The 27,883-nt window shown below is 36.5% G+C and overlaps 2 protein-coding genes across 3 annotated transcripts in view; one reads left to right on the top strand and one right to left on the bottom strand.

Annotated features, from left to right (window-relative positions):
- Positions 1-226: 226 nt before the first annotated feature.
- NSA2 (NSA2 ribosome biogenesis factor) lies at positions 227-7,395 on the bottom strand. The gene is made up of 6 exons (XM_045566400.1): positions 7,232-7,395; positions 5,592-5,779; positions 5,349-5,499; positions 3,673-3,852; positions 1,365-1,557; positions 227-461 (listed from the first exon to the last, which is right to left on the bottom strand). The coding sequence occupies exons 1-6, from the start codon at positions 7,232-7,234 to the stop codon at positions 394-396; spliced, it is 783 nt and encodes a 260-aa protein (XP_045422356.1). The 5' UTR covers positions 7,235-7,395; the 3' UTR covers positions 227-393.
- A 142-nt stretch (positions 7,396-7,537) lies between these two features.
- GFM2 (GTP dependent ribosome recycling factor mitochondrial 2) overlaps positions 7,538-27,883 on the top strand; it is a 39,215-nt gene continuing 18,869 nt past the window's right edge. For both annotated transcript variants that reach the window (XM_045566397.1, XM_045566396.1), the window contains exons 1-10: positions 7,538-7,666; positions 10,443-10,529; positions 12,695-12,779; positions 15,203-15,260; positions 15,603-15,700; positions 19,341-19,466; positions 20,389-20,477; positions 24,997-25,085; positions 25,561-25,621; positions 25,864-26,043. In XM_045566397.1, coding sequence (XP_045422353.1) covers positions 10,467-10,529; positions 12,695-12,779; positions 15,203-15,260; positions 15,603-15,700; positions 19,341-19,466; positions 20,389-20,477; positions 24,997-25,085; positions 25,561-25,621; positions 25,864-26,043 — 849 coding nt within the window. In that variant the 5' untranslated portion in view covers positions 7,538-7,666; positions 10,443-10,466. The remainder of the gene's footprint in view (positions 7,667-10,442; positions 10,530-12,694; positions 12,780-15,202; positions 15,261-15,602; positions 15,701-19,340; positions 19,467-20,388; positions 20,478-24,996; positions 25,086-25,560; positions 25,622-25,863; positions 26,044-27,883) is intronic.

Here is a 27,883-nt window from a genome sequence, read left to right as displayed (position 1 = left end):
TGAGACGTAAGAGTTTCTTAGCCTAGGCCCCATTTAAGTTGTGCATTAACTGTTTTGAAAGGTGTTTTCAATTACATTGGTGGTTTTCCACTAATAACAGATCTGCATTGCTGAATACCCGCTCATTAATGCAGATACTGATGAGGTAGGATAGTTGTAGATTTGCTTTTCCAGTCATTCAATTTTATGAACATGGGGTCTACACAGATCCCAAAATAAAGATGACTTTGTAAAACTGGACCATTTTAATGTTTTATACAATTTAATAAATAGTTCTTTTGATGACTGCAGATACGTAAGGCTACTTGGTGGCATTCAGAAACATCACAGTAATGGTGGTTTTCCCAATTGGTATGTGGTCTTCAATAAGAAGTTACTTGTATGAAAGTGCTTTCAAACCAGTAAGACCGCATTTATACATCCATCATTTTCAGGATTGTTGGTAACCTGGGCATATTTCCCTAAGGAAAACAAAACAAAAATGAAAAGGGAAGGATGTTAGCTAATAGAAATTAATTTTAAAGAATATAACTTTTGCCTAAAATATTTCTAATTAACCCTTTTAAGAAATAAGAAATGAACCATAGGGGATAAATGAGATTTTAAAAAATTATTCAAGACCAACTTTTGAGTTCTAAAGACAATTTTGATATAAATAGTGTTTTTAGAAATAATGGTCAGCTCCATGCTATTGGTACATTGTATTAACAGGCCTTTGTCAATTGACCTGAGCATTGCTACTTTTCCACACAATTCTTCCTGGAAAATGCATCTGGTTTGAAATGAGTTTCAAATCAATTTAACAACCTATTTTATAACTGAGGCCAGCCAACATGAAGTATTAGTCAAATGACTTAAGAAGTTGTACTGTATTCTTTCAAAGAACGTCAAAGTTTAGAGATACCTGGGCACTAAAAGCAGAAAACTAAGCAAATGAGGAAGAAAAATTTTAAATTTGCTGCATGACACATTTCCATTTTAATTATCACTGAACTAGTGTGGTTATGTGTTTGATGTATGCTTCACTTCTACTGCTCATGGTTAATGAATTTTCTTCAAAATTTTTTTTGCATCTGCTTCCCTTATAATAAATGATTTTTATTAAAAAGCATCAAAATAAATCTAAAAATATATTATGTAAAACTTATGTAACTGAAACTAATAAGCTACATTTAAAAAGAATTGCATTCATAACTACTTTTTCTATTAAAGTATTCTTCCTAAAGGTTTACTTCTGATTTACATCAAGTTTTAACTTATTTAGCTTGTCTGCATTAAAAATTTGCTGTGTACTTTATATCAACTTGAAGGTATTTGTTAGGATTATAGAACGGCAAGAGCCCCATAGCAAAAAATTTACTTACCCCAGATAACCTTGCCCCCTTGTGTCACAAGGCCCAACTCGCTCACGTTGACCTCAATGACAGTACCTTTAGTAATAACACCCAAAGTTGTATATAATGGGGATGAGGGATTCTTCTTTACACCAAGTATTGGTAGGCAAAAGGTAGCTTTCAGTTCAGGATGTGTTACATGGGCCTTCTTGAACCGTAGGCCCTAGTAGGTCAAACACAGCACAGAATGTTGAGTTCAAAATGTTAATGATAAGTAGTAGTCGTTTCTCCTTATTTTTTCCAACCATCTCCAAAAAACCATGGGTTGAATAATGTCCACTCTTAAAGCATCAAATAAAATACTAGCAATTCTGCAGACAAAAAATCTGATAGTTAATAGGATAAGTGTGGGGAAAACACCCCACACTTGTACTCCTGTAAAGTTTTTACCATGTAATAGCTATCTAGGAACATACTCAGGATTTTACCTTGTCTAGTTATCTACATTTACTAAGGACTTGCTACATGCCAGGCAATATGCTAGAGCTCACAAGTGGCTCATTTAAACATAACCCTTCCCCACATTTTTTCAAATAAGGATCAGCAGGTTAAGTGACTTGTTTCCAGATTAAATGGTAAATATTCTGATTGGAAGTCTTTATAAAATATACTTTGCAGCTACCTTCCATGATGAAAAAAGGGGTGGACTGTTAACTTTCTTTGTGTTGATGGTAGTAAGTGTTGATGATAATAAGGATCACAGACTGGAGAAGGCCCGGAGAGGTCTTTGTTACAGAGACCAGTTATGGAGCCACCCAGTCACACAGACAGTATCTGTTGGGGTGTAGCACTCTAAATGTCACAACACTTCACAGTCTTTTTAAATTTTTGCCTCTATGTGGGGTAGGGGGAAACAACACAAAGTCAGGTTCTTAGTAACAGATTCACTAATCAAGTTTGTGAGAAACTTACACTATTTAGAATGCCATCTAATTAATTCACAATGGCAAATCTATCTGCCAAGCTACAGAAAACCTAGCACAGCCTGGCTAGAATATTCTTTCCCTGTAGAAATGATAAGGTTATCAAAATGTATTTATAAGGTTATGAAATCAAGGGGAGTCTATGATATAATCCAGGGGTGGGCAAATGATTTTCTGTAGAGGACCAGGTAGATCTTAGGCTTTGTAGGCTACATGGTCTCTTTTGTAACTACTCAACTCTGCAGGAGGGGGAAACCAGCCATAAGTAAAATATAAATGAAGAGGCATGGCTGTGGTCCAATAAAACTTTATTACAGAAACAGGTTGTCTGCCAATATTTTAATCCAGTAATAATTACTCAGGGTGAGCACTAGGATTAACACTGAAACTTTCCTTTCTCTGATTCTTTTCCTAAGTAGGCTGAATATCTAGCTGGGAGAATAATTCAGTCTCTTTGAAGGGCTTTTACAAAGAAAGATGTATCTTCAATTATATTTTTCCCTACAGGTAAGGATGGAATTTAGTTTGGGGTTATACTACTACTAATGGTGTCAACATAAATTAAGCTACTTTTATATTAAATTCCCTTTCTTTTTCCAATAATAGCATATTGATTGTTTTCAAAAGCATTAAGATACTTTCTTACTAAACTGGAATTGACTCTTTCGATAAACAGTCCTACTCAAGTTTTCTAACTTGTCAGAAAGAAGGGTTTGAGGCCTAGCAGTGCCAGGCATATAGTATATTACTTGCTAAATGAGTAAAATATTCATTTGTGTGGAAAATGAAGATTCTAATACGCTGAAGTCAGAATTCACTGAAAACATTCTCTTATGAAAATTCTTTTTCATTTCAAACCTCTTATGAAGCTGAAGACAAGATTCCTGACCATAGTGGAAAAAGTACTAAGTAACCCTTATTAATAAAACAACAAACAAAAATATCTTTCGACCTATTTTTTATATCAATTTTAAGAATTTAAGGAGGTTGGCCAGGCATGGTGGCTCATACCTGCCTCACTCTGGGAGGCTGAGGCAGGAGGATTGCTTGAGGCCAGAAGTTCGAGACCAGCACAGGCAACATAGCAAGACACCTCATCTCCATAAAAAATAAAAAAAATTAGCTGGGCCTGGTGGAGCATGCCCGTAGTCCAAGCTACTCAGGAGGCTGATCACTTGAGCCCAGGAATTTGAGGTTACAGTGAGCTATTATTGCAGCACTGCACTCTTGCCTGGGCAACAGAGCAAGATCCCATCTCTAAAATAAAGTTAAAAATTCAGGAAATTGTAATGGACTTTATGCAGTTTAACAAGGAGAACTAATATTTAAGTCACTGCACTCTTTCAAGGACTTACCATTGGCCTAATGAATCTTTCATATTTAGGTGGTTTTCTTGTAAAGCCATCTCCAACAAAGCAGACTTTAGTAACCATCCTCTTCCATGCCTTTTTCTTTCTCTTTCCTGTTCGAATAACTTTTAATACTTCTGTTTCTCCCTGGGCACGAACTTTGGGCAGAGGGACTTCCCATTTTCCCTAAAAATATACCACAGTTAAAATTTATATTATTAGTAAAGGATAATGAAAATAATAAATCAAATGTTTTAGTTGTACAAAGTGGTAGATTCACTTTTTTCCTTAACCATTCAACATGTTTTTCGGCTCAACTGTTTTCTAGAAGTCTGCACTGTGTCCTCAGAAGCTACAAATTAAATAGAACTAGTGAAGTTCGTATATCAAGGGTATATTAAATAAATGGTTTACTTAAGCTAAAAATCTTAATGCCTTGTTATGAGCAAAAATATCACATATAATAAGGCAGTGACTTCTATAAGCAGTGTATGGGGCTACTACTAGTTAACAGAATAAAATTTGAAGACTGTCTTCACCTTTTAATAATTTCTCCCTCAAATGGATTTTGGATTACATTACTGGTAAGACAAAGTCTTTACCAGATGTTTGTACCTCCCTAGAATGCAAATTCTATGAAAAAATTATAGTAGTACAAAGTAGTAGAAAGAAACCTGGACTTAATACATGGGTCCTAGGACCAACTCTACCATTTCATAGTTATGTGACAAGAAGAATGATTTACAACCTTTTAGACTCCAGTCTCTTCATCTATAAAATGAGGGGAGCCAGTTAAAAATCAGTGGTCCCCAACCTTTTTGGCACCAGAGACTGTTTTCATGGAAGACAATTTTTCCATGGACTGGGGAAAAGGAAGATGGTTTTAGGATGATTTGAGCACATTACACTTATTGTGCACTTTATTTCTGTTTTTATTACATTGTAACAGATAATGAAATAATTATACAACTCACCATAGGTTAGGGACCCCTGGGTTAGATTGATAATCTCTAAAGTTTCTTTCAGTGCTAAAGTTACACCATTCTAATTTTGAATATTTACACATAAAAACGCAGTAAGATTTTTAAAATAAAATTTGGAGACTATAAACTCTTTACCTGGATTTTTGTCAGTCTATTCACTGGTGCTTAAAAATACTTATACCTTCTGTTTTCAGCAAAATTTAACCTAATCTGACACTAAGTACAATGCAGAAGTATTATTTAAAAAAAAAAAAACACCTGAGTTTTATTTATATCAACTCACTCGAGTTTTCCACCATTCTACTTTTTAACCAATTTTGGCACTGCAGGGCAACAAAACCAAGTAGCAGTTGTATTTTTCTTTACCGCAGCATAGTGTCAGGAATTTTCAAGTATAGGAAGCCAAAAAATATTGAATTTGAAATTAACAGGTTATTAACTTTTGTTTTTAATTAATTTTTAAAAACTAAAGATGAGTGACATCCTAATAAATTTTTTAAAAACTTAAATTCTAAAAACTGATGAGAAAGCAAGTTTTTATAATTAAATATGCAAAACTTACAAAGATGTCAACACCTAAATAATGGGAATAGTTGAACTTGATGTTTCAAGTTAAACTGAAGAAACAAAGACCCTCAAATTTGAATTTAAGTAATTCTGAACAAAAAAGAAATGAAGACTTCACTTGTTATTGCTTACCGCTTTCTCTTTTCGTTTTTGTTTAATCATATTGGAAAGTACTTTGGCTCGGGACTGTCCTTCTCTGTCCAGCAGATAGGCAGGTACTGCTCCCTGTGGAGTCTTTTCATCATTCTTTTGTTTGGTGTTTCTCTTTTCATGCATCTTGATACTACCAAGAAGGAAAAAGATTCAAGATTCTGTTTTACTAACTGTTACCCAAAGGATGTTAACTTGTTACAACAAATAAATGGGATTACTTACGTCTTTTTCATTTGTATTTTCTCAGCATGGCGCTGCTTATGGTAGAGCTTAGCCTTCAGACCAATCATCTTCTTTGCCTTCTTCGACCGTTCATGAGCCTCTCGACTTTCCTTTTTTCTCTTTTTCTCATGGTAATCCAAACGATACCCATAGCGTTTACGGTGTAATTCAATATATTCATTTTGTGGCTATAATGATGCAAGAAATGTTACTTTAATTTTTAAAAGTACTGACCATTCTAAAATACTTTATTTTACACAGCACATAAGGTAGGTAAGATCCTATATCATCCAAATGTTCACTTGTTTAATGTTTTTTATACTATTAAGTCTGTTCATATGATGTAAGTTAAATAAAATTTCATCTTGGATAGTATGAGGCACCAGGGTTTAAATCTATAATAATCTCAGTAAAGGTTACTGTTCATTGAAGGGAAATGTCTAAAATCCACAGGACCAACAAAAGACTTGCCCATTTTAGCTGTAGGCATGCAAAGTTTTGACTAACTATAGTCCTGTAAGCACCACAATCAAGATATAGAGTATTTCCATCACCACCCCCCCAAATTCCCTTGTCACTTTGAAGTCGATCCTTTTTCTTCACCCTCGGTATCTATCCCTATAGTTTTGCCTTTCCGAGAAGGAAACATAATAGGAATCTACAGCACATAGCCTTTTGTACCTGCCTTCTTTCACTTAGCCTAAGGCTTTTGGAATCTACCCATGTTGTTGCCGGTATCTGTATTTCAATCCTTTCTATTGCTGAGTATTATGCCACTATATGGATATGCAACCCTTTTTTAATCCACTGATCAGCTGATGGATATTTGGGTTGTATGCAGTTTTTGGTGATTAGGAATAAAGCTGCAAAATAGTTTCATGCAGGTTTTCATGTGGACATATGTTTACTGCTAGACTGTTTTCTGAAGTGGCTGTATTATTTTGCATTTCACCAGCAATGTATGGGATCCCTTTTGCACTTCAAATGCTAGCTGTAATTTAAACAGACGGCCCGAGTCTATCTGTATTTTAAGACTGCAAAAATAAAATGACGCAAAGCCAACTCCAGCACGGAGAACAATGTTAAGTAACAATAAGCTGTGGTGTTTTCAACTGATCCCACATACTTTGCAGCAACCCCAAGAAAGGTATGGTGGAATGCCATTTTTGCGAAGAAACAGATTAGACATGTAGAGAAAGAATACGGGCAGTCAGATCTGGACTGTTAAGCCCGGCTCTAGAACTCATTAACTGTGTGGTCTCTGGCAAGGACGCCATCAGTTTCCTCGTAAGTATAACGAAGTGGCGAGACAGGGTTATACCTATAGGGTTATCACAACGCTCAACCATATTCCTACTTGACGCTGGCACTGATGACTTTACATGTGGCGAAACCAGGAATTTAAGGGTGAAATCTGTCTTACTCCAAAGCCTGTATTCTGGAAAATAATCACTCTGTGTCCCTAAGGCAAAGTTTTTTTACCCCTCCCCAGAGCCTACTCCACGGAGTCCACCCGCTTTCCCTTCAGCAGTATCTCACTTCCGCCTACCACCCTCACCCCCTGCCCCAGCACCCCGAGACCCTCAGGCTCTACTAACTCAGACATCCTACGTCGCGAGCGCCCGAGGCAGCCTCATTACCATGGTGACGACCGCAGAGCCGCCGGTCGCAACTTCTTGGGCACCAAGAAACTCTCAATCTTCGGGGCTCAGAGATCCACGAGCCGACTTAGCGCAGGCCGCGACAGGAAAAGGACACCCTTTAAAAGGCCCGAGTGAAGAGCAAGCGCGACACACCCGTTCCGAGCCTCTATTCTCTGCTTTTGCCTTTAGCTAGAAGGGCGGAAGTTGCTGGTAGGCGGCTTTTGGCTGGTGCACCACCGGAAGTGAAGTGTGGCTGCCAGTGGAGGCACAGCGGGAGGGGCGGGGAAACACATTTTTTTTTTTTTCTATGTAGACACGGGGACGTTTGTCGAGGTAGTGCGTGAGGCTGTTGTAGATTTGGCGCAGCACGCGCCTCCTGCTCTCACAGCCCAGCGGTAAAAAGCTGATCTCCGACACACGACCTAATGCCGGGTGAGTACCGCCCCGAGCCTGCGACTCCGCGTGCCTATGACCGTGTCCCGCGCTGCGTACTGCTGACCTTCCAGGCTGCGACTGACACAGCCAGCCACGGAGGAGGGCAACGGGGGCTCCAGAACACCCCTCGGCGTTGCTATATGTGAACGTTTCTCCCTAACCTTCAGCGAGGGCGACTCATCTTTAATCCTGTTATGATGTGTAATGTGTGCACGATGGAGAACGATGCCTAGGAATTAAAATTTATTGTATAAGAAAGTACAACTTTACAACTGCCAAACAAAACAAAACAAAAACCATTCTGGTCTTCTGGAGGTACAGGACTGATTCCAGAAGCTCCTGGACCAAGTGCTGAGTGGACTTCTATTGAGTAGCCCTCTAGTGCCTAGAATGAAGTAATTCACTATAAGAAAGTTTTACCATTTTACTGCCCAGTGGCAGAAGTTCCCTTAATTACCTCACCGTTTTAAAGGTGATTTAGTTATGATGGGAGCAAAAATAACTGTGCCAAAAGAAAGTATTCATCTCATTAAGTCTTTTTTTTTTTTTTTTTTTGAGACAGAGTCTCGCTCAGTTGCCTGGGCTAGAGTGCCCTGGCGTCAGCCTAGCTCACAGCAACCTCAAACTCCTGGGCTCAAGCGATCCTCCTGCCTCAGCCTCCCGAGTAGCTAGGACTACAGGCATGCGCCACCATGCCCGGCTAATTTTTCCATATATATTTTTTTAGCTGTCCATATAATTTCTATTTTTTAGTAGAGACGGGGTCTCGCTCTTGCTCAGGCTGATCTCGAACTCCTGAGCTCAAGCAATCCTCCTGCATCGGCCTCCTAGAGTGCTAGGATTACAGGTATGAGAGGCAATTTTTAAAGATTTCATCTTAGGAAAAACTGCCTCAAAGTGATCTCTCATTTTCTTTAAAACCAGAACTAATTAACGTTTACATATTTTTAGGTATAGTAAGTTGTATAATCTCTTTGCCTGAAATGCCCCTCCCACCCTCACTTACCTCAGGTGTTGTTTAAATGAGGCCTGTTAAAAAGCAGGCCTCATTGCTTTAGTGAGGCCTTCCTTGACCTCTTTACTACTGCCCCAATTCCCCATTCCTGCTTAATTTTCTATAGCACCTATCACCATAAGAGATGCTATGTATTTTATTCATTTATTTATTGTCTATATCCCTTGACTAGGATAGAGGCAGTATGAGAGCAAGGATTGTTGTCTTTTGTTCACTGCTTTAATGCCAACACCTAGGAGGCAACAGTAGACACGTGAATCTTGCTGAAAGAGAAGGAGTAGTCCTGGGGGGGAGGCAAAATCACTCCTGGCTGACAACCGCTAGGTTAGAGTAACAAGAGACAAAGGTCTATTACAGTAACTGGAGACAGAAGATGAAGCCCTGAAATTTGACATTAGGAGTGAAGAGAGAATGGAGTCAAGATATTAATATATTTAGGAAAGAAAATGACAGGATTTGGTGATTTCCTAAATAAGGATAATGAATATTTCTTTCTTAGATAAAATACAGAAAGGAACAGATTTAGGAGTAATAATGAGTTTTGACATGGCTACTTATATACATGGAAAACGATGGTTTAACATTATCTCTTTATCTCCCCATCCCCCCCAGTCTCAGATGTGTCCCTGTATTTCTCATAGCTTTGATATTGTACTTGAAACATAGTGAATACTTAGTAAATGTTTTTAAACTAACAATGCTTAGTTTCTGTACTCATAGAGGGAGAGTACTTGCCTTTGTGTATTTTTTACATGATTCTATATTTACGTATTTATGGTAGGAAAATTAGAATATACAGATAAATCAATAAATTTTACTGTCAATGAGAAATTACCAAGTTAACATGTGGATGCTTACTTTTCTATTCTTAATTCTCTACATAAAAATGCATTTTGGTTGGTATGATGTTTTTGTCATTTCACTAAATCTACTGTATCTTCATATCTTTAACTTTTTTTTTTTTTTTTTTGAGACACAGTTTCACTCTGTTGCCCAAGCTAGAGTGCTGTAGTATCACCCTAGCTCACAACACCCTCAAACTCCTGTGCTCAAGGGAGTAGCCTCCTGAGTAGCTGGAATTATAGGTGCGAGCTAACGCGCCCGGCTAATTTTTCTCTATTTTTAGTAGAGACGGTCTGGCTCTTGCTCAGGCTGGTCTTGAACTCCTGAGCTCAAACAATCCTCCTGCATCGGCCTCCTAGAGTGCTAGGATTACAGGAATGAGCCACCGTGCCTGGCCTTTCTTTAAGTATTAAAATGTGTAGAAGAAATAAGGGATATTTTATGCTTAACCATAATTTTCATATTTAGTCAGAATTTTGCATTGAATTATTGATAGCTAAAAATATTGTTCCTACTTTTTATAATAAAAGTAATACTTTTTTTGAGACAGCATCTCACTCTGTCACCTGAGCTAGAGTGTAGTGGCGGGTGACATAAGCTCACTGCAATCTCAGACTCCTGGGCTTAAGTAGTCCCCTTGGCTTAGTCTCCTGAGTAGCTAGGGCTACAGGCATACACCACCACACCTGGCTGATTTTTAAAATTTTTTGTAGAGACAGTGCCGAGGATGGTAACTCCTGGGCTCAAGTGATCCTCCTGTCTAGGCCTCCAAAGTGCTAGGATTGCAGGCATGAGCTGCTGCACCCAGCCAAAAGTAATACGTTTTTACCATACATATTACATATGTCTAACTGATATATACTTTACACATAATACGTAAATTTGGTTTTATAATTTTGTATATTTCTTTTTCAGAGAATACCAGTTTAGAGGATCAAGATGTTGACCAACTTGAGGATATTTGTAATGAATCATCAGAAAATATCCAGTTTGCACATTAATGTAAGCTTTTCTTGTAAAATTAAATGTACTTCTATAACTTCTGTTACTTCACTGCCTAAAATGCATAGTGTATCTCATCAGCTTTTGATTCTAAGTTTAGTTTAGTCATAACCTTTGGATATCCTCAAGGCAAATTAACTTAAAAGAAATTACCTTAATTTAATAAGAAATATAATAGGAAATTACCTCAAGAAAAACAGCAACATATAGCTAAATGCTGGTCTCATGGAATACTAAAACGCCAATTGTTTTTGGAGGCGGGTATGCCTCTGTATCTTTTCTAAGAATAGCAGCACTTAATGGACATCCTTAAACTAACTAAAAATATGCTTTTGAGACTCCTGGAAAGTAAAGTTCCTCTTAAATTAATGTCAAGGTATAACATAATTGTATAATGGTGGATACGATAAAAACTACTTTTGGTTTTCTTCTGCAGAGGTGTTGGAAGTCAGCTTCTTGGGCAATCTAATATTTATCTCATATTTTAGGAATGTTGTCTTGGTCTTTAAGCTCTAGTCTGACTCCTGAATCCTCTTCAAAACACTGTAAATTATTTTGTAAACTGTCACATCTTCAGTATACTTTAGAAATATCCTCAAATGAAATCATGCCTCCTTTTTTTTTTTAAACTATAGCTAAGTGAGAGACTACTTTAAAGCTTCTCTGGGTCATTTCTTTTTATCTTCTACAGTGACTTAACAGGGAGTACAGTAATCCTCTCTTATCCGCAGTTTCGCTTTCTGCTATTTCAGTTACCTGCAGTCAACAGAGGTCTGAAAATATTATACGGAAAATTACAGAAATAAACAATTTATAAGTTTTAAATTGCATGTCATTCTGAGTAGCATGAGGAAATCTTACGCTGTCCTGCTTCATCCCAGCCAGAAGGTGAATCATCCCTTTGTCTAGCGAATCCACACTGTATAGGCATTAGCTGCCATCAGTAGCCATCTTGGCTATCAGATTCACTGTTGTGGTAGTGCACTGTGTGCTACTCTAAATCACCTGTGTGGCATTTTGAAGAGTATATATTTCTCTATTCTATTTTTATGTCATTAAGTGGCCCGAGGAGGTACACAGTTTTTCTTCCATGTTTTTATTGCTGACAATCCAGACTATGCCACCTGTGAAAGGTAGACACTAGGTCTTCTTATCTTGGTCATTATGCAGTGGAAACTTGAGTCTCTACTCTTGAAATATTTTCCTAGGATGATAGTGTATTATTGCCAGAAACCTAGTAACTAATATCGAGATAATGTAGAAGGCACAGGCATTCATTCCATGATATCAAAAAAAAAAAGATTGTGGGATCCCCAAATCATTATATACATTGACAATTCCAAATATATTGGCAGCCATTAAATGTATGTCTAATGGTCGGGATAAATTGGGATGGAGAATGTTCAACCTCTGCATGAGAACATTAGGAGAAGGTAAGGGAAGCAGCTAGAATGGAGGGTAGACTTGGCCTTAGGCTGACCTGCTCCCACTCAGTGATTCTCAATTGTGAAGCCGCACTGGAGACACCTGGGGAACTTTTAAAACTGCCACTGCCCAGATCCCCCATTACTCGTTTCCTTTCCTCACCTGCATCTTTTTAAGAAGCTTTCCAGGTAATTCTAATGTGTAACTACTGTTATAAATCCTGAAAACAACTAATGGTTTTAGAGTTTCCCTACAAGCTCTTAGCACTTGGGAGTGCTAAGAGGAGCACTAAGGTATATCTGTGATGAGATACCATATTTAAACTTTCTGTCACTCTCTGACTTTCTGAACTTCAGGGTTGTGATTCTCAAACTGCAGCTATCAGAATCACCTGGAGGGCTAGTTAAAACAGATGCCTGGCCCCATCCCCAGGAGTTTCTGATTGTCTTATCTGGAGTGGCCCTAGAATTTGCAAATAAGTCCTCACTGTATGCCAGTGTTGCAGGTCTAGGAGAACCATTGTTTTAAGGTTAGCTCAAAGTAGCAGATCAGTATTAATTTTATCCTTATTCTTTCTGTAGGATAATTTTGGGTTGTCACTTTAAAAGGATTGGAGTTAATAAATTGGGGTTACTTTAAGGATATGCAAAATATTTTCTGACAAAACATAGTTATAGTGTTAAAACTGCTGAGTCATGCTAAAATAAAATTAATGTCATGTTTCGTTTTCTCCTTATTAGAATATGTGCTTCTGTAAAATAAGAACAAGTTTAAAAAGATTAAAGCTGCATGTACCTCTTGGAAGAAATTACAGTTCCCTACCAGGTACAAATGTTAGATTCTTTTCATTTTATCTAAACTGCTGGCTTTATCTTTTCTCTCTCTCTGTCTCTCTCTTGTTTGCAATAATCTCCCTTATTAGGGATCTCCAACCATTTTTTACTTCTTGGCTATTTCCTTGAGATTATTAGGGGGTGGGAGTACTCTGATAGATGGCAGGAGGGAATACCAGTAGAGTTGTACTCCTTATTTGCTGGATATGCTGATGAGCTGAATGAAGGGAAGGTTGGTGGTTTTAGTAGCGGGTTCAGAAGTTTACCATGTGAGTCCAACTGTATGTAGAGTGCTCTTGTAAAATATTTATTTTCTAGTTTCTGGTTTTTATGCAAGTGTTTTCTGTCAATAGAGGTATACTAGAATGTATCTTGAAGATTCTTAAAAGTAGTTTGGTTAAGTATTTATTTGGGATAGTTTAGGTTAGATATATGGCTATCAAAAGCTGAAAGTTGAGGAGCTGACTACTTTAGTTTTGAATATTCTTCCAGTATTTGCAATAAGCAAGCACATAGTAGGCTCTATGAAGCTAGTTTAATTCTGTTGCTGTTCTCATTACTGTCTTTGCCATGTGAGAATAATAGAGTAAAACTACAGATTGGCTGTTCACTTACGAGGGCACGTGAATTTAGTGGTCCACATTATTGATGTGTATCTAAGTTTCTATATTTTGCCCTTGTGAATTTAACTGTAGCAGTATAGATTATCTTTTGATCCTCAAATGCCACGAGGTTTTAAAAATAATATGAAACTCTTATTTTAGGCCGGGTGCAGTGGCTCACACCTATAATCCTAGAACTCTGGGAGGCAGGAGGATCGATTGCGGTCAGGAGTTCAAGACCAGCCTGAGCGAGAGAGACCCTATCTATACTAAAAATAGAAATAGCTGGGCAACTAAAAATAGAAAAAATTAGCTGGTGTTAGGGTGATAAGCTAGTGTAGAGCTGGTGCGCTCGGGTTTTGAGAAAGATTTCTCCAAACAGATTAGGATAGTAAGAAAAGGTTTATTTACTTTTCCCTGGAGGAAGGGAAAAGGACCAGCATGGAGGTGGAAAGAGGAAGAATGTGCTGGCCCCAAATATCAGCTATTGGAGCTTTTTAAAAGGGGTTGTAAAAATGGCAGGGTATAGTTGAGAAATTGCTGCATCCGTTCCTTTCTTTCTTCTTGGGGACAGGCAGATAACAAAAACTACAAGGGTGTCAAAGTCCAGGACTTGGTTTCCTGCCTTTTCTCGGAGAAGGGATTATCACAGGAGACGTGACTCTGTCCTTGAGATATGGTTGAGGCTGTAGCTCGTTCTTCGTTTACTCAGGAACTCTGTAAAAGCTGATTCTCAAAAAAAGCAATTTTGAAAGAGAGATTTACATCTCTTTTCCATCCATTCAGTTTTCTTCAGAAGTTGTGCAAAACAGAACTCCTGTAAAGTGTCTATTAGTGAGAGAACTCATAGCATTAATCTTTAACCATTACTGGGGAAATTGTAGGATTAGGTATTTTCCTAGGTGGGGTTAGGTGTTTTCCTGTTACTTTGCAAGGCCACCCCTTTCAGCTGGGTGTGGTGGTGAGTGCCTGTAGTCCCAGCTACTTGGGAGGCTGTGGCAGGAGGATCACTTGAGCCCCTAGGAGTTTGAGGTTGCTGTGAGCTAGGCTGATTGCACGGTCCTCTAGCCTGGGCAACACAATGAGACTCGGTCTCAAAAAAACAAAACAAAATTCTTATTATTGAAACTTGGGAGAATTAGTTTAAATAGCAAGAAGGTATAGATTAATTTTACAAATGTAACTGCATTGTTGCATCAATATTCTTAAAATTTATAGTAAGTATGGAGTAAGCCATTATGGACTTTTTTAATTTAAGAAATACTACTTGGCCTTTTAGAAGTATTAGATTACTATGACTTCTGTTTAGTGATACGTCCAGGCCATCTTGAAAGGTATTACTTCCTGGGATTGCTTAGAAAGGTAGGTTCCAGATTGTACAAAAATTCATTATCAGCTGACAAGAGGATCACTCTTAGCTCTTCAAGCCTTAGAAAATGCAGGTTTACAGGACTGTGCATTTTTTAAATTTTTCTTTGATTCAGAATCTATTAGAGCTTAAGATTATCATTATGACCATTCTTCTATAATTTTGTAAATAGGTGTTCAGTAGGTGGCAGAGATTGGGGTAAATCTGTGTTTTTCTAAGGATATCATGTAGAAGTTGATGTTTAAAAGTTTTACCTTGCTTTATTTTTGTCCATAGCTTTTTCCTTATAGATTGAAGGAAAATAGGTTTTAGATAAATGAGTTTTATTGAGCTTGAATTTTGCTTTATTTGACATTATAGTATGTGCTTAAAATTATTTTAATTTCCTTCATTTGTAAATTAAAGGAAAATTTCACAGTTCAATTTTAACCTTCTTTTCATTAGGCTTAATAGGAGATGATATCAAGTCCCTTCATTCTATCATCAATCCTCCCATAGCTAAGTAAGTACTATCGTTGATATTGCTTTTTTCCATAGGCTGTTGAGAATATGTACAAGTTTTCTCTGATGGGCATTATTAATGAATGTAACAACCACATACTTTTCACAGAAATGTAAGATATTCTCAAGATTGTAGTTAGCCTTTTTGTTACTTAGCTGTTTTGTCAGAGTAATGTGGTAGGATATATTCTAAATGTGTTTTCTGTTTTTCTAGTTTTTACACAATTAATATTATGTAAATTATAGAAATACCAGTTTTGAAATTTGCATAGCATAGATATTTTGGTTTTATAAATGTAATGTCCACCTCATAACATGTGTTTTTTTTCCCCCTTTTAAACAGAATCCGTAATATTGGAATTATGGCTCATATTGATGCAGGCAAAACTACCACCACAGAAAGAATCTTGTACTATTCTGGATACACAAGATCACTGGGAGGTTAGAATGGATTCCTCTTCTCCCCACTCCCCATTAGCAAAATCATCACTGGAAAATATTTTGATTAAGAAATCAACCTAGGCCGGGTGCGGTGGCTCACGCCTGTAATCCTAGCCCTCTGGGAGGCCGAGGCGGGTGGATCGCTCGAGGTCAGGAGTTCGAGACCAGCCTGAGCGAGACCCCATCTCTACTAAAAATAGAAATAAAAATTATCTGGACAACTAAAAATATATATAGAAAAAATTAGCTGGGCATGGTGGGGCATGCCTGTAGTCCCAGTTACTCAGGAGGCTGAGGCAGGAGGATTGCTTAAGCCCAGGAGTTTGAGGTTGCTGTGAGCTAGGCAGACGCCACGGCACTCACTCTAGCCAGGGCGACAAAGTGAGATTCTGTCTCAAAAAAAAAAAAAGAAATCAACCTAGACACCTTGAGTATGGCATGGAGGCACTGATGTCTAAACCACAACATAAAGATAAGGTAGTTGCAGCACCCACCAAAGAAAGAGTCTTCTTAGATTCAACTAAACATTCAGACTCACAAGGCTATCATGGACTCCATTTGGCCCTATGGGGATGAATATTTCTTGTTACAACTCCACAGACATAGCCTTTAGTTACATAAGGGACATGCCATACTCAGGGAAATGCAAAGTTATATTTCTCCATAAGGTATTTATAATTCATTTATAGTTCTTTCCAGTTCAGATTTAGTTTAACAATCAGAAGTTATTTTTTCCATAAGATATATTGCCAAGCAACATAGTTGACATACCTCTGTTGAGTCAAATTCTTATGTAGAAGAAAGGATTTTGTTAATCCTTAACCTGCAACAGTAGTATTTACCTAAGTTTTGAATTTATTTTTTAATTAAAACATGTGAAAACTGGTTTTTGACTAGGCATGTACATTTGGATCCCCATGTAGCCTTTTTTGTGTGTGTGTTTTTTTGTGTTTTTAAACAATGATGCCCCAGCCTAGACCCACTCGAGAAATTAAGATGAAGAAGGTCTAGTATATGATATGCACTCTATTGGGAATCATTTCTCTAGACGCTTGGAATAGGCTGAGACTTAATATTTATAGAGGAAAAGAACACCAAGGTTAGAATCTTCATGATGATAGATTCCTAAATGTATAACCACCTGAACTTCTCATATTGTTGTATAAATGGGACTGTGATGGATGGCAAAACATGGAACTTTTAGGCTTCCTCTATTATGTCACAAATCTGATAACAATCCTTCCTTTATATCCACAATTCATATCCCTTAAGCGAGGGTCCAGATGAGGTGGACCCCCCCCTCCCTGCAACTTTCATGTTATCTTTTTTTTCTTTTAATTGTGGAAAAAAGCATAAATCTTACCATTTGAACCATTTCTAAGTGAACTGTTTAATAGTGATAAGTATATTCACATTATTGTGCAACCAGTCTCCAGAACTTTTTTTTTTTTTGGAGACAGAGTCTCACTTTGTTGCCTGGGCTAGAGTGAGTGCCATGGTGTCAGCCCAGCTCACAGCAACCTCAGACTCCTGGGCTTAAGCGATCCTACTGCCTCAGCCTCCCGAGTAGCTGGGACTACAGGCATGCGCCACCATGCCTGGCTAATTTTTTCTATATATATTTTTAGTTGTCCAGATAATTTTTATTTCTATTTTTAGTAGAGACGGGGTCTTGCTCAGGCTGGTCTCGAACTCCTGACCTTGAGCGATCACACCCGCCTCGGCCTCCCAGAGGGCTAGGATTACAGGCGTGAGCCACCGCGCCCGGCCTCCAGAACTTTTTCATCTTGGAAGACTTAAACTCTGTACCCATTAAATAGCTTCCCAATTCTCCCTACCGCCAACCCCTGGCAACCATCATTCTACTTCTTCTTTCTTTCAATGACTTTGACTACTCTAGGTACCTCATATAAGTGGAATCATACAATATTTGTCTTTTTATGACTGGTTTATTTCACTTAGCGTAATGTCCTCAGGTTCATCCATGTTGTAGCATATGTCAAGATTCTCTTCCTTTTTAAGGCTGAATCACATCCCATGTGTATGTACAAGTTATCTTTTGAAGTCCTTTTCTAGTTCAGGCTATAGTCTAGAAACTATCCAAGTTGTGGCAGAACTTATTCAAGGTTGATTTTATTATATGAATAATCATGAAGAGATGATATGAAATACAGATCTTTCTCATTGTGAAAAATCTTATTGTTATCCTATAGGTGTTTTTAAAACTTACTGCCTTATTTAGAACTTTTGATTAGTTATTTGGTCTTTGTAACCTTAATGATAATTTTCTTTGGTAGTGATATCGTGAATAACTGACACAATTCATAGATATTAACATAGATATTAACATAGATATTAACATAGATAAATGTCCAATACATTTTTCTTGCTATTTTCCCCTCTGTTGGTGCTTAGATTATATGTGTGTATGCATTTTTATACACATACACAACCATATGGGACAACTAGCTACCATTTTAGGGTTTTAATGCTGATACAAGTGGTAGTATAAGGCCATGATATATTTTCTTGAATTTTGAATGGTAAAGATCAACTGTTTTCCATTTCTTTTACTGTCTGTAAATTTAATTAGAATAAAATGCATAATTCAAGAATTTTACTGCAGAGTAATTTGAACTTTTCAGTAGTCAGGATAAAGTTTTTCTGTGACTTCAGGTTTTACTTGCATTTGCACAAATAAATCCCTTCTCTTTAGAAAATGTGGTTAATGTGAGGCTGGGCGAGGTGGCTCATGCTTGTAATCCTAGCACTAAGCAGGGAGGATTGCTTGAGGTCAGGAGTTCGAGACCAGCCTGAGCAAGAGCAAGACCCGGTCTCTACCAAAATTAGAAAAAAAAAATTAGCCGAGCATGGTGACACATGCCTGTAGTTCCAGCTACACGGGAGGCCAAGGGCAGGAGGGATCGCTTGAACCTGGGAGTCTGAGGTTGCAGTGAGCTGTGACGATGCCACTGCACTCTAGCCAGGGAAACAGAACAAGACCCTGTCTCAAAAAACAAAAAGAAAAATAGAAAAAATTTAGTAATGTGAAGGGTTTGTAAAGGATAATTTAACTTTGGGTGAGTTTTTTTTTCTGTGCCTCATTCCATGTAGCTATTGTTTATCATCTACTGGACTTGGTACTTTATGTATGTGGTCTCATTTCATCCTTATAATAACCGAGCCAGGATGCCTTTATTAGCCTTATTTTTCAAACTAGGTTAAGTAACTTGCTCAAGATCTTAGTGGTAAGTAGTAAAGTTGGCATTTAAATCTAGGTCTGTCTGGGCACTTTCATTGCACTACTCTGCCCCCTCTCAAGGAAGGGATCGGGAGGGAGGGATATCAGTTAAGGAGGGGGTAATAAAGGTTTCAAGCTATGGAAAAAAGGAAGGAAGTATATGGTTCAGTAAAATTAAAAGATTTTCCTCTTAATGGTTGAAGATTATTTTTATGGCAAAATTACTACTCTTGCTGAAAAACTTTCTAGAATGACAGTTTACTTAGAGAAAGATTAAGGGCTCTATTAAACTATTTTAGGAAAGATTTTTCTTAAAGCAAATTGAACTATGTCAGGTAGATATCAAGTACCAATGAAATACACTTGCTATTAAGACTATGTCAACTTTTTCCTGGTTAGATGTTGATGATGGAGACACAGTGACAGATTTCATGGCTCAAGAGCGAGAAAGAGGCATTACTATTCAATCAGCTGCTGTTACCTTTGATTGGAAGGGGTATAGAGTCAATCTAATTGATACACCAGGTATGGTACTATTTTAACAATACAGAAATGCTGCAGCATTGGGGGTATTTTGTCTGTGTGGGGTTGTTTTGTTTTTTTTTTATTGTGGTAAAAACCACAAAACATAAATTTTACTGTCTTAATCATTTCCAAGTGTACAGTTCAGTAGCGTTAAGTAAAATCTCATTGCTGTGAAACAGATCTCCAGAATTTTTTCATCTTGCGGAACTGAAACTCTGTATCCATTGAACAACTGTCTTTTTTTTTTATTTCAGCATATTATGGGGTTACAAAAGTTTAGGTTACGTATATTGCCCTTGTCCCTCCCCCCCATCAGAGCTTCAGGCATGTCCATCCCCTAGACAGTGAGCATCGCATTCATTGTGTATGTATATACCCATCCCCTCCCCCCACCTCACATCTGCCCAACACCCGATTAATGTTATTCCTAAATGTGCTCTTAGGTGATGATCAGTGAAACCAATTTGATGGTAACAACTGTCTTTTATCTCCTCTCTCCACCTGTGGTAACCACCATTCTACTTTCTATAACTAGGAATTTGACTACTTTTGATGACTCATCTAAGTGTAATCATACTGTATTTGTCCTTTTGTGGTTCACCTATTTCACTTAGTATAAAGTCCTCAAGCTTCATACATACTGTAGTATGTGACAGGATTTCCTTCCTTTTTAAGGCTATATAGTTCTGTTGTGTGTATATACCACATTTTGTTTATACATTCATACATAGGAAGACATTTGGGTGGTGTCCAGCTTTTGTCTGTCATGAACAGATGCTATGAATATGGGTTTGCAAGTATCTCTTCAAGACTCTACTTTCTCAATACTTTTGGGTATATATCCAGAAGTGGCATTGCTAGATCATATGATGTTTTTGTTTTTTAAAAAGATTTTAAGCATTATGTCTTACATTTTCCTTAGGTCATGTTGACTTCACCTTGGAGGTTGAGCGCTGCCTAAGAGTGTTGGATGGTGCAGTGGCTGTATTTGATGCCTCTGCTGGTGTAGAGGTAAAAAATACTGTTAAAGTGAAGATAGAATGGCATGATTTTAGAAAAGAGTATATCAGATTTAGTTAACTATAACCCTTTATTTGGTAAGTTCATACAAATCAAATTATGGTTAAAGGAAGCTGGAATTTAATATTGAGATGCAATGTATTTGTGATTTCAGATATTTCATGGTAAAAGGAAAGGAAAATTTGCTTCTCTGAGTTAGTGTCAAGAACTGTGAAGGGCTTGAGATGCCACCTTACTTTTAAGCTAATAAGTTAGCCTGCCGTAGTTTCGTGGATTCTAGAAAAAGACATAATACTCGTGGGTCAGAGGCAAAGGAGTTTATTAATCATAGAAATAGCAGTAGCCAGAGTATCAGCTCTTTCTTGTGTTGGTTCCTCAAATCCCAATTTCCACAGGGTGACATGAAGGGAGTCAAGTGACAACTGTATGTACAATGGGTTGAGAGGAATTCTGTGCTTAGGGAATGAAAATATTAATATTTTAAAATGGGCAGTAAGCTTGCCTGCCCATTGCTCTAGGGGGAGACATTATCTTCCGAAGTTGTAAGCAAACCTGCCTTTTGCTCCAGAGGGAGACAGTCTCTTTCTTTCAAGACTGTTCATTTATACAAACATCATTGAAAAGATAGTTCAGAACAAAGGGCAGTCAGTGCCTCTCCTAACAAAACATGTAGAAATATGAGAGACCCATGAAAAATTATCTTCCAACAATTAATATAAAGGCTCTTGAATAAATTTTGAAGATAGATTTATAATAAATAATGGTAATGGGGTTAGTTAGCTCTTTATAGCTGGTACCCTCTTTATCTTATAATTTCATAATTGGCTTTATGTTGAATATAGAATCCATATTAGTTCTTCTAACCTTAAAATTACTAAAAGTAACATTATCTTAATTAAGTGATCAAAATTAACATTCCTCAAAATGTGATGAATTGATACAATGTTGCACATGCTACATTCCTGCCAAAAATGTTTGGCCCAGATCTCATCATGAGAAAGCAATCAAATCTGAGTGAAAAGGCATTCTGCTAACAAAAACAAAACAAAACAAAACAAAAAAAGCCAACCAAACAAAAAAACCTGGCCAGAACTTTTCAAAAATTGAAGTTTTGTTTTAATTAATGTAAGCTTTATGACTGATGGGGGCAGAAAACTAGAGAACTGTTCTAGATTAAAGGATTCTATAGGGACAAGATAATTTAATGTAATACATGATCCTTGGTTGGATCCTGGATCCAAAAAAAAGAAAGTTATAAAGGACAGCATTGGGAAAATCAGGGAAATTTGAATATAGGTTATATGTATTAGATAAAAGTATTAACTAAAAATTTTGTGAACATAGTAATTGTAACTGATTATTTAAGAACAAGTCTTTATTCTTAGGAAACACATGCTGAAGTATTGAAATGTCACGATATCTACAACTATAGGACAGCTCCCATCTCCTTACATACCTGGTGTTAATCTGAACCCTTTGAGAAGCAGATGCCAACATGGGATTAGATATATGGAAGATTTATTGGGGATAATGCCTGTGAGGAATAAGAGAGAAAAGAAACAGAAGTTGGGGAGAACATTCAGACCACAGTGCAGGTCCGACACCTGTGAAGGAGATGGAAGGAAGGATTGGGTAGGCACATTCTCAGACTACACAGCACAATTCCAAAAAAGGTTTGGTCAGGCCAGTTGGGAGTCCTTGAGCCAAATTAATTGTCCCATGTCTTGCAGGAATAGGCCAATAGTAATACCTCTGCTGTGCTCAGTCATTAGCGGGGAAAAGCCCACAGGAAGCTGGGCCTTGGCGAGAAGGTGGTGGCAGAGCCAGAAGGGCCGCAGTTGGGCCATCTGTTAATTATGCTTCTCATAGTAGGAAATTAGTGGTTTGTTTAGACAGCCACCACACACATAATGCACACATGCACGCATGTTGGTAGAGAGAAAAGCAAATGTTAACATTTGGAATCTAGGTGAAGATTATGTGGATAATTTATGCTAGTCTGTCTTTTTTCTTTTCCTTTCCAGTGTTGTTCCCAAATATACTATTCTTTCAACTTTTCTATAGATTTGAACTTTTTCAAAATGAAAAGTTGGGGTGAAATAATACAATTACTGAAAGCTCTGCCTGAGAACCCCTGACAGTGATAAAGCCTGATGCTGAGGTCTGAGATTGATTATACATTGTTATTTCTGTTTCCTTCTGGGTCACTTTATTTCCTAATGGTTGCATCCTTTCTGTCGTCATAACTTCTTTACATAAGTTTGACTGACTTAATCATTCAGACAGATTGCATTACTTATAAGATTGAAATATGCTGGAATAGGAAATTTCTGAATCTGTGAAGTAGGAGGCTCTTGTTCTAGAACAATAGATGGGCTCTTAGCTAGCAGGTGATATGATAGGAGTTTTTTGCTTTTTAAAAAATTTTTAACATGTTTCTGATCCTGGAAAATTTATAATATATTCCTCCCCCCCAACACACACTTCACCATACACAAAAATTAATTTGGAATAGATAATAGTGTTATTTTAAATCTATATAGCTTCTAGAAGAAAGATAAAATATCTTCACAACCTTGGGGTAGGTAACAATTTCTAGAGACATAAGAAACAAAACAAAAGAAAAATTGATTCATTAAACCTTACCGAAATTAGGTTTCATAAAACTTTTAATAAAAATGAAAAGGTAAGCCACAGACTATGAGAAAATATTTTAACGTTAGATAAAATACTATAGAAATAATAAATTTCCTGAATATAATAATAGTATTGGTTATATAGGAGAATATCGCTGTTCTTGGGAAATATGTGCTGAAATATTTACAGTACATATGTACAACCAAGGACTTACATCCAGAATATGTGAAGAACTACAAATCAATAAGAAAAAGAAAAACAACCCAGTAAAAAATGGATGAAAAGCTTGAATGGACACTTCACAAAAGAAGACCTGAGTGGCCAGTAAACATATGAAAAGATGGACAATTTCATTAGTCATCAGAAAATGCAAATTAAAATCACAAAGAGATTCCATTTCATACCCACAATAATGACTAAAATTAAAAAGAATGACAGCAAATGTTGGTGAGAGTGTGGAGCAGCTGGAACTCTTATACATTTTTGATAAGACTATAAAATATTATAATACAACCACTTTGGAAGACTATTTGGCAGTTTCTTAAAGTTAAATATCACCTACCCTGAAGCCCAGCAATTCTCCTATATCTTTATCCAAACAAGTGAAAATGTTTGTCCACCAAAGACTTATTCAGAATGTTTATAGTAGCTAAATTCATAATAGACCCAAACTTAGAAACAACTCAAATACATGTCCACAGGTGGGTAGAGAAACAACTGGTACATTTATACAAAGGAGTATGGCAATAAAAAAAGAATGAACTGGTATACCCAACAACGTGGATGAATGTCAAAAACATTATGTTGAGCCAAAGAAGCCATGCTATAATATTTATATGAGGTTTAAGAATAGGCAGAGTGAATCTATGGTGACAGAAGTCAGAACAGGTTGCTTATAGGGAGCGGAGATAAGAAAAATTTCTGGAGTAATAGTGATCTATATCTTGATTGGGGTAGTAGTTACACAAATGTATACGTCTATCAAAACTCATTGAGCTTTACACTCCCCTGCCCCTCTCTTTATCTCCCCTCCCCTAAAAAAAAAAAAAAATCCAAAAAACTCATTGAGCTATACGCTTAAGATCTGTGTATTTTATTGTATATAAATTTTACCCCAAAATACAACTAACTGGCTCTTACTGTAACTGGCCATCAGCATGTTAGGCTTATTATGCTTTGCTTCTGGGCTATTGGATTCCACTGGGCATGGATATTATAATAGACTTAAACTATATATATTTAATATGTGCAAAAATGAAATTAAAAGAAGTCAAATAGAAGAAATGCATATGAGAATTGCAACTTACAAATGTAGGTATTGGTTTCTTTTTTTCCCTTTTTAATCCTCTTTAGTTTACATGAACATTCAAATATTCATGATAAAATCTGTAACTTTTTATCATAATAGCATTTTTATAGTACACTCCCATTTGTTCCTTTTATCTCACAAGTGTTCGAATTAAGGCAAAAGTTCCTATTTTACAGATCAGAAAACTGACATTAAACGAGTTCAAAATTGTGTGACATGTACTAGGAAAGGTGAAGCCAAACAAAAAGTAGGCCTTCTGATTCACAGTTAAGTCCTCTTTCCATGACTGTCAGTACCTCCCAGGTGTTAATTCTCTTTCTGTGTCAACCTAGTTTACCCACAGTAGTATTCAAACACATTCTTCATACTTCATCATATTCCCAGCTATGTTAAACATATAGCAAAAGAGTGGCCCTAGAAGTATTATTAGTGCAGTGGCACTAATTCTATGCTAGAATAGGTCCCAATTCCATGTTACGATAGATTCTTGGATCTCTTCATTCTGTGTTTAGTAACATAGTTGCTTTTGTCCAATATATATATTTTTACTGAACTTTGCTTTAGGCCCAGACTCTCACAGTATGGAGGCAAGCAGATAAACACAAGATACCCCGAATTTGCTTTTTAAACAAGATGGACAAAACTGGAGCAAGGTATTTTAAATGTTTCTTTGGCTTATCAAAGTGAGAACACAATTTGAGCTTTTAATGGACTATAACTTCAATTTAGAAATAGCTATTCTTTTCTATAGGGTAAATATTCTATGGAATCCCAATTCATTGCCATTAAAAAAGATGATTTCAAAGCAGCTCATTCATAGCTTAAGTAACAATTTGGGATTAATAGAAACCCAATAGATAGGGAATCATCCTGTTTCTAGGGTAGAGAGGCTTAATCATATTTATAGGATCCTGACAAAGTGGTATCTTGTTGATGCCATGGATTCTCTTTAGAACTGTATGGTATAGTCCCTATATTTCTGCAGGTTACGGTGCTTGTCATCATTGCTAAAGGAGAGAGTAGAGAATTGTTTCCTACAGTTTCATAAGAGAAGGGTGTTAACATTCTTAAACCTGTTTTAAGAATTTTTAGCTATACTTTTCACTGTAATGATTTTGCTTTCCACAGTTTTAACTACGCAGTTGAAAGCATCAGAGAGAAGTTGAAGGCAAAGCCTTTGCTTTTACAGGTAAATTAAATAGCATCAGCTCCTCAGTTTTGTCATCCGTTTATTTTACTGTGGCAATATATACATTTCTGAAACTGTCTGAAATCCTTTTTGAAGAAAGTGGAGTATAAATATAGCTATAGATTATGGTAATAATGATAATAGATATTTGGGGGAAAGTGGTACAATTAGTTAAGTTTTATCATTATTGCAGTTTTAAGTGAGTGATCATTTCATAATGTTAATCTCACTCTGATTTATAGTTACCAGTTGGTGAAGCCAAAACTTTCAAAGGAGTGGTGGATGTAATAAATAAAGAAAAACTTCTTTGGAATCCTAATTCAGGTGATGGAAAAGACTTTGAGAGAAAGCCCCTCTTGGAAACGAGTGATCCTGAATTACTGAAAGAGACAACTGAAGCAAGGAATGCCTTAATTGAACAAGTAAAATAAATACTTTTAGTTTAAAATTGCTTAAGTATTTAGAAACTTTAAAAAAAATTATTTTGAAATTTTATGTAAAATTACATATGGAATATGGAATTTATTCATATAATGAATAATGAAATGAGCACCAATTTGTATACCACTCAACTTAAGAAATAGAATTTAGTTGTCCTTTGGTATCTCTGAGTGATTGGTTCTAGGACCACCGCTTTGAGTGCTCAACTGCCTGATACAATATGGCATAGTATTTGCATATAACCTATGTACATCCTCCCATATACTTTAAATCATCTCTATATTACTTACGATACCAAATACAATGTAAATGCTATGTAAATTGTTGGTATACTATATTGTTTAGGAATTAATAACAAGAAAAAAAAAAGTCTGTTTAGTATAGACACAATTTGTTTTCCAAATATTTTCGTTCCACAGTTGGTTGAATCAGTGGATGTGGAACCCAAAGATTCGGAGGTCCAACTGTTTTAGCAGTGCTCTTGAATCTCCATGTGGTACTTGCTGTTCATCTGTCTCTCCCTCCACTAATCATCTATCTGGCCCTATAATTGATATATTATTTTAGTATTTATCTTTCATTTTTTTTTCTTTATAGTTTACAATAAATGTAATATATCCCTGAAGAACTTAGTTTTGCCTGCTTTGAACTTTACATAATTGGAATAATACTGTTAGTATTTTATTACATTGTTCAGCATCATGTTGGGCACTTACCGTGTTGCTATGTGTAGATATAGTTTATTCATTTTCAACCTTGTATAGTGTTCTAATATATGATTTATACCACAGTTTGTTGTGTGTTCTCCTGTGGATGGACTTTAAAGTTGTTTCTCTTTTTTGCTGTTACAGACAATGTTGCTGTGAACACCTTTGTATCTATCTGCTTGTGCACATGTGCAAGAGTTTCTTTAGGGTTAAACTTCAGAGTAGAATTGCTGGGTCAAAGGGTATGCACATTTTTTACTTTATCGGGTGTCAGATTATTTATAAAATTTTAAAACCATCAAGTGTATAGCTCTGGATCTCATCCACCCTCAAAATTTTAATAGAAAATAGTAAGATTGTTAATATGTGTAATATTTATATTATATTATTAGTATGTAGGGCACTAAGTAAACCTACCTTAAATAAACTTGCTGAATATTGTGGTACAGAAAAACATTTGAGTCTGAGCCCTTTGATTTTTCAATTCTAAATTGAATTGGTCTGAATAAATTATATCAACCTTAATTTTTTTCATTCATCTTTCATATGTAGCTATTTTTGAAGTACAGTAATATGTTGTGTAACAGCATTTTGGTTAATAACAAACTATGTATACAGTGGACCCATAAGATTATAATACCATATTTTTACTATACCTTTTCTATGTTTAGATATGTTTAGATACACAAATACCATTGCGTTAGAATTTCCTACAGTATTCAGTACATGCTACACAGGTTTGTAGACTAGGAACAATAGGCTATACCATATAGCTTAGATGTGTAATAGGCTGTACCCTGTAATGTTTGCACAATGATGAAATGGCCTAATGATGCATTTTTCAGAATGTATCCATGTCACTAAGTGACGTGTAATTGTATATAGTAATCATCAACTTTATCATTAACATAATTATTTTTATCATAAATAAGTTTGATTATTGAGGGCCTGCTATGTGCTAGGTTATGTGCTTTACGTATACTATTTTATTTAATCCTGACAACCTTATATCCATTTTGTAGCTGAGGAAACAGAAGTTAGAATGCTTAAATAAGTTGTCGCAGAGCTAATAAAGTGGCAGAGCTGGAATCTGAACCCAGGTCTGTTTAGTTTT

This window comes from Lemur catta, chromosome 12 (assembly GCF_020740605.2).
Source record: "Lemur catta isolate mLemCat1 chromosome 12, mLemCat1.pri, whole genome shotgun sequence".
Lineage (NCBI taxonomy): Eukaryota > Metazoa > Chordata > Mammalia > Primates > Lemuridae > Lemur > Lemur catta.
Note: the sequence above shows the minus strand (reverse complement) of the source record. Positions and strands in the feature narration are given on the sequence as shown.

Coding starts and splice junctions, on each gene's coding strand:
- NSA2 (XM_045566400.1), bottom strand. Junction 5,500..5,591: donor AAAATACAAATGAAAAAGAC/GTAAGTAATCCC, acceptor CCTTCTTGGTAG/TATCAAGATGCATGAAAAGA. Junction 462..1,364: donor AGGGGGCAAGGTTATCTGGG/GTAAGTAAATTT, acceptor TGTTTTCCTTAG/GGAAATATGCCCAGGTTACC.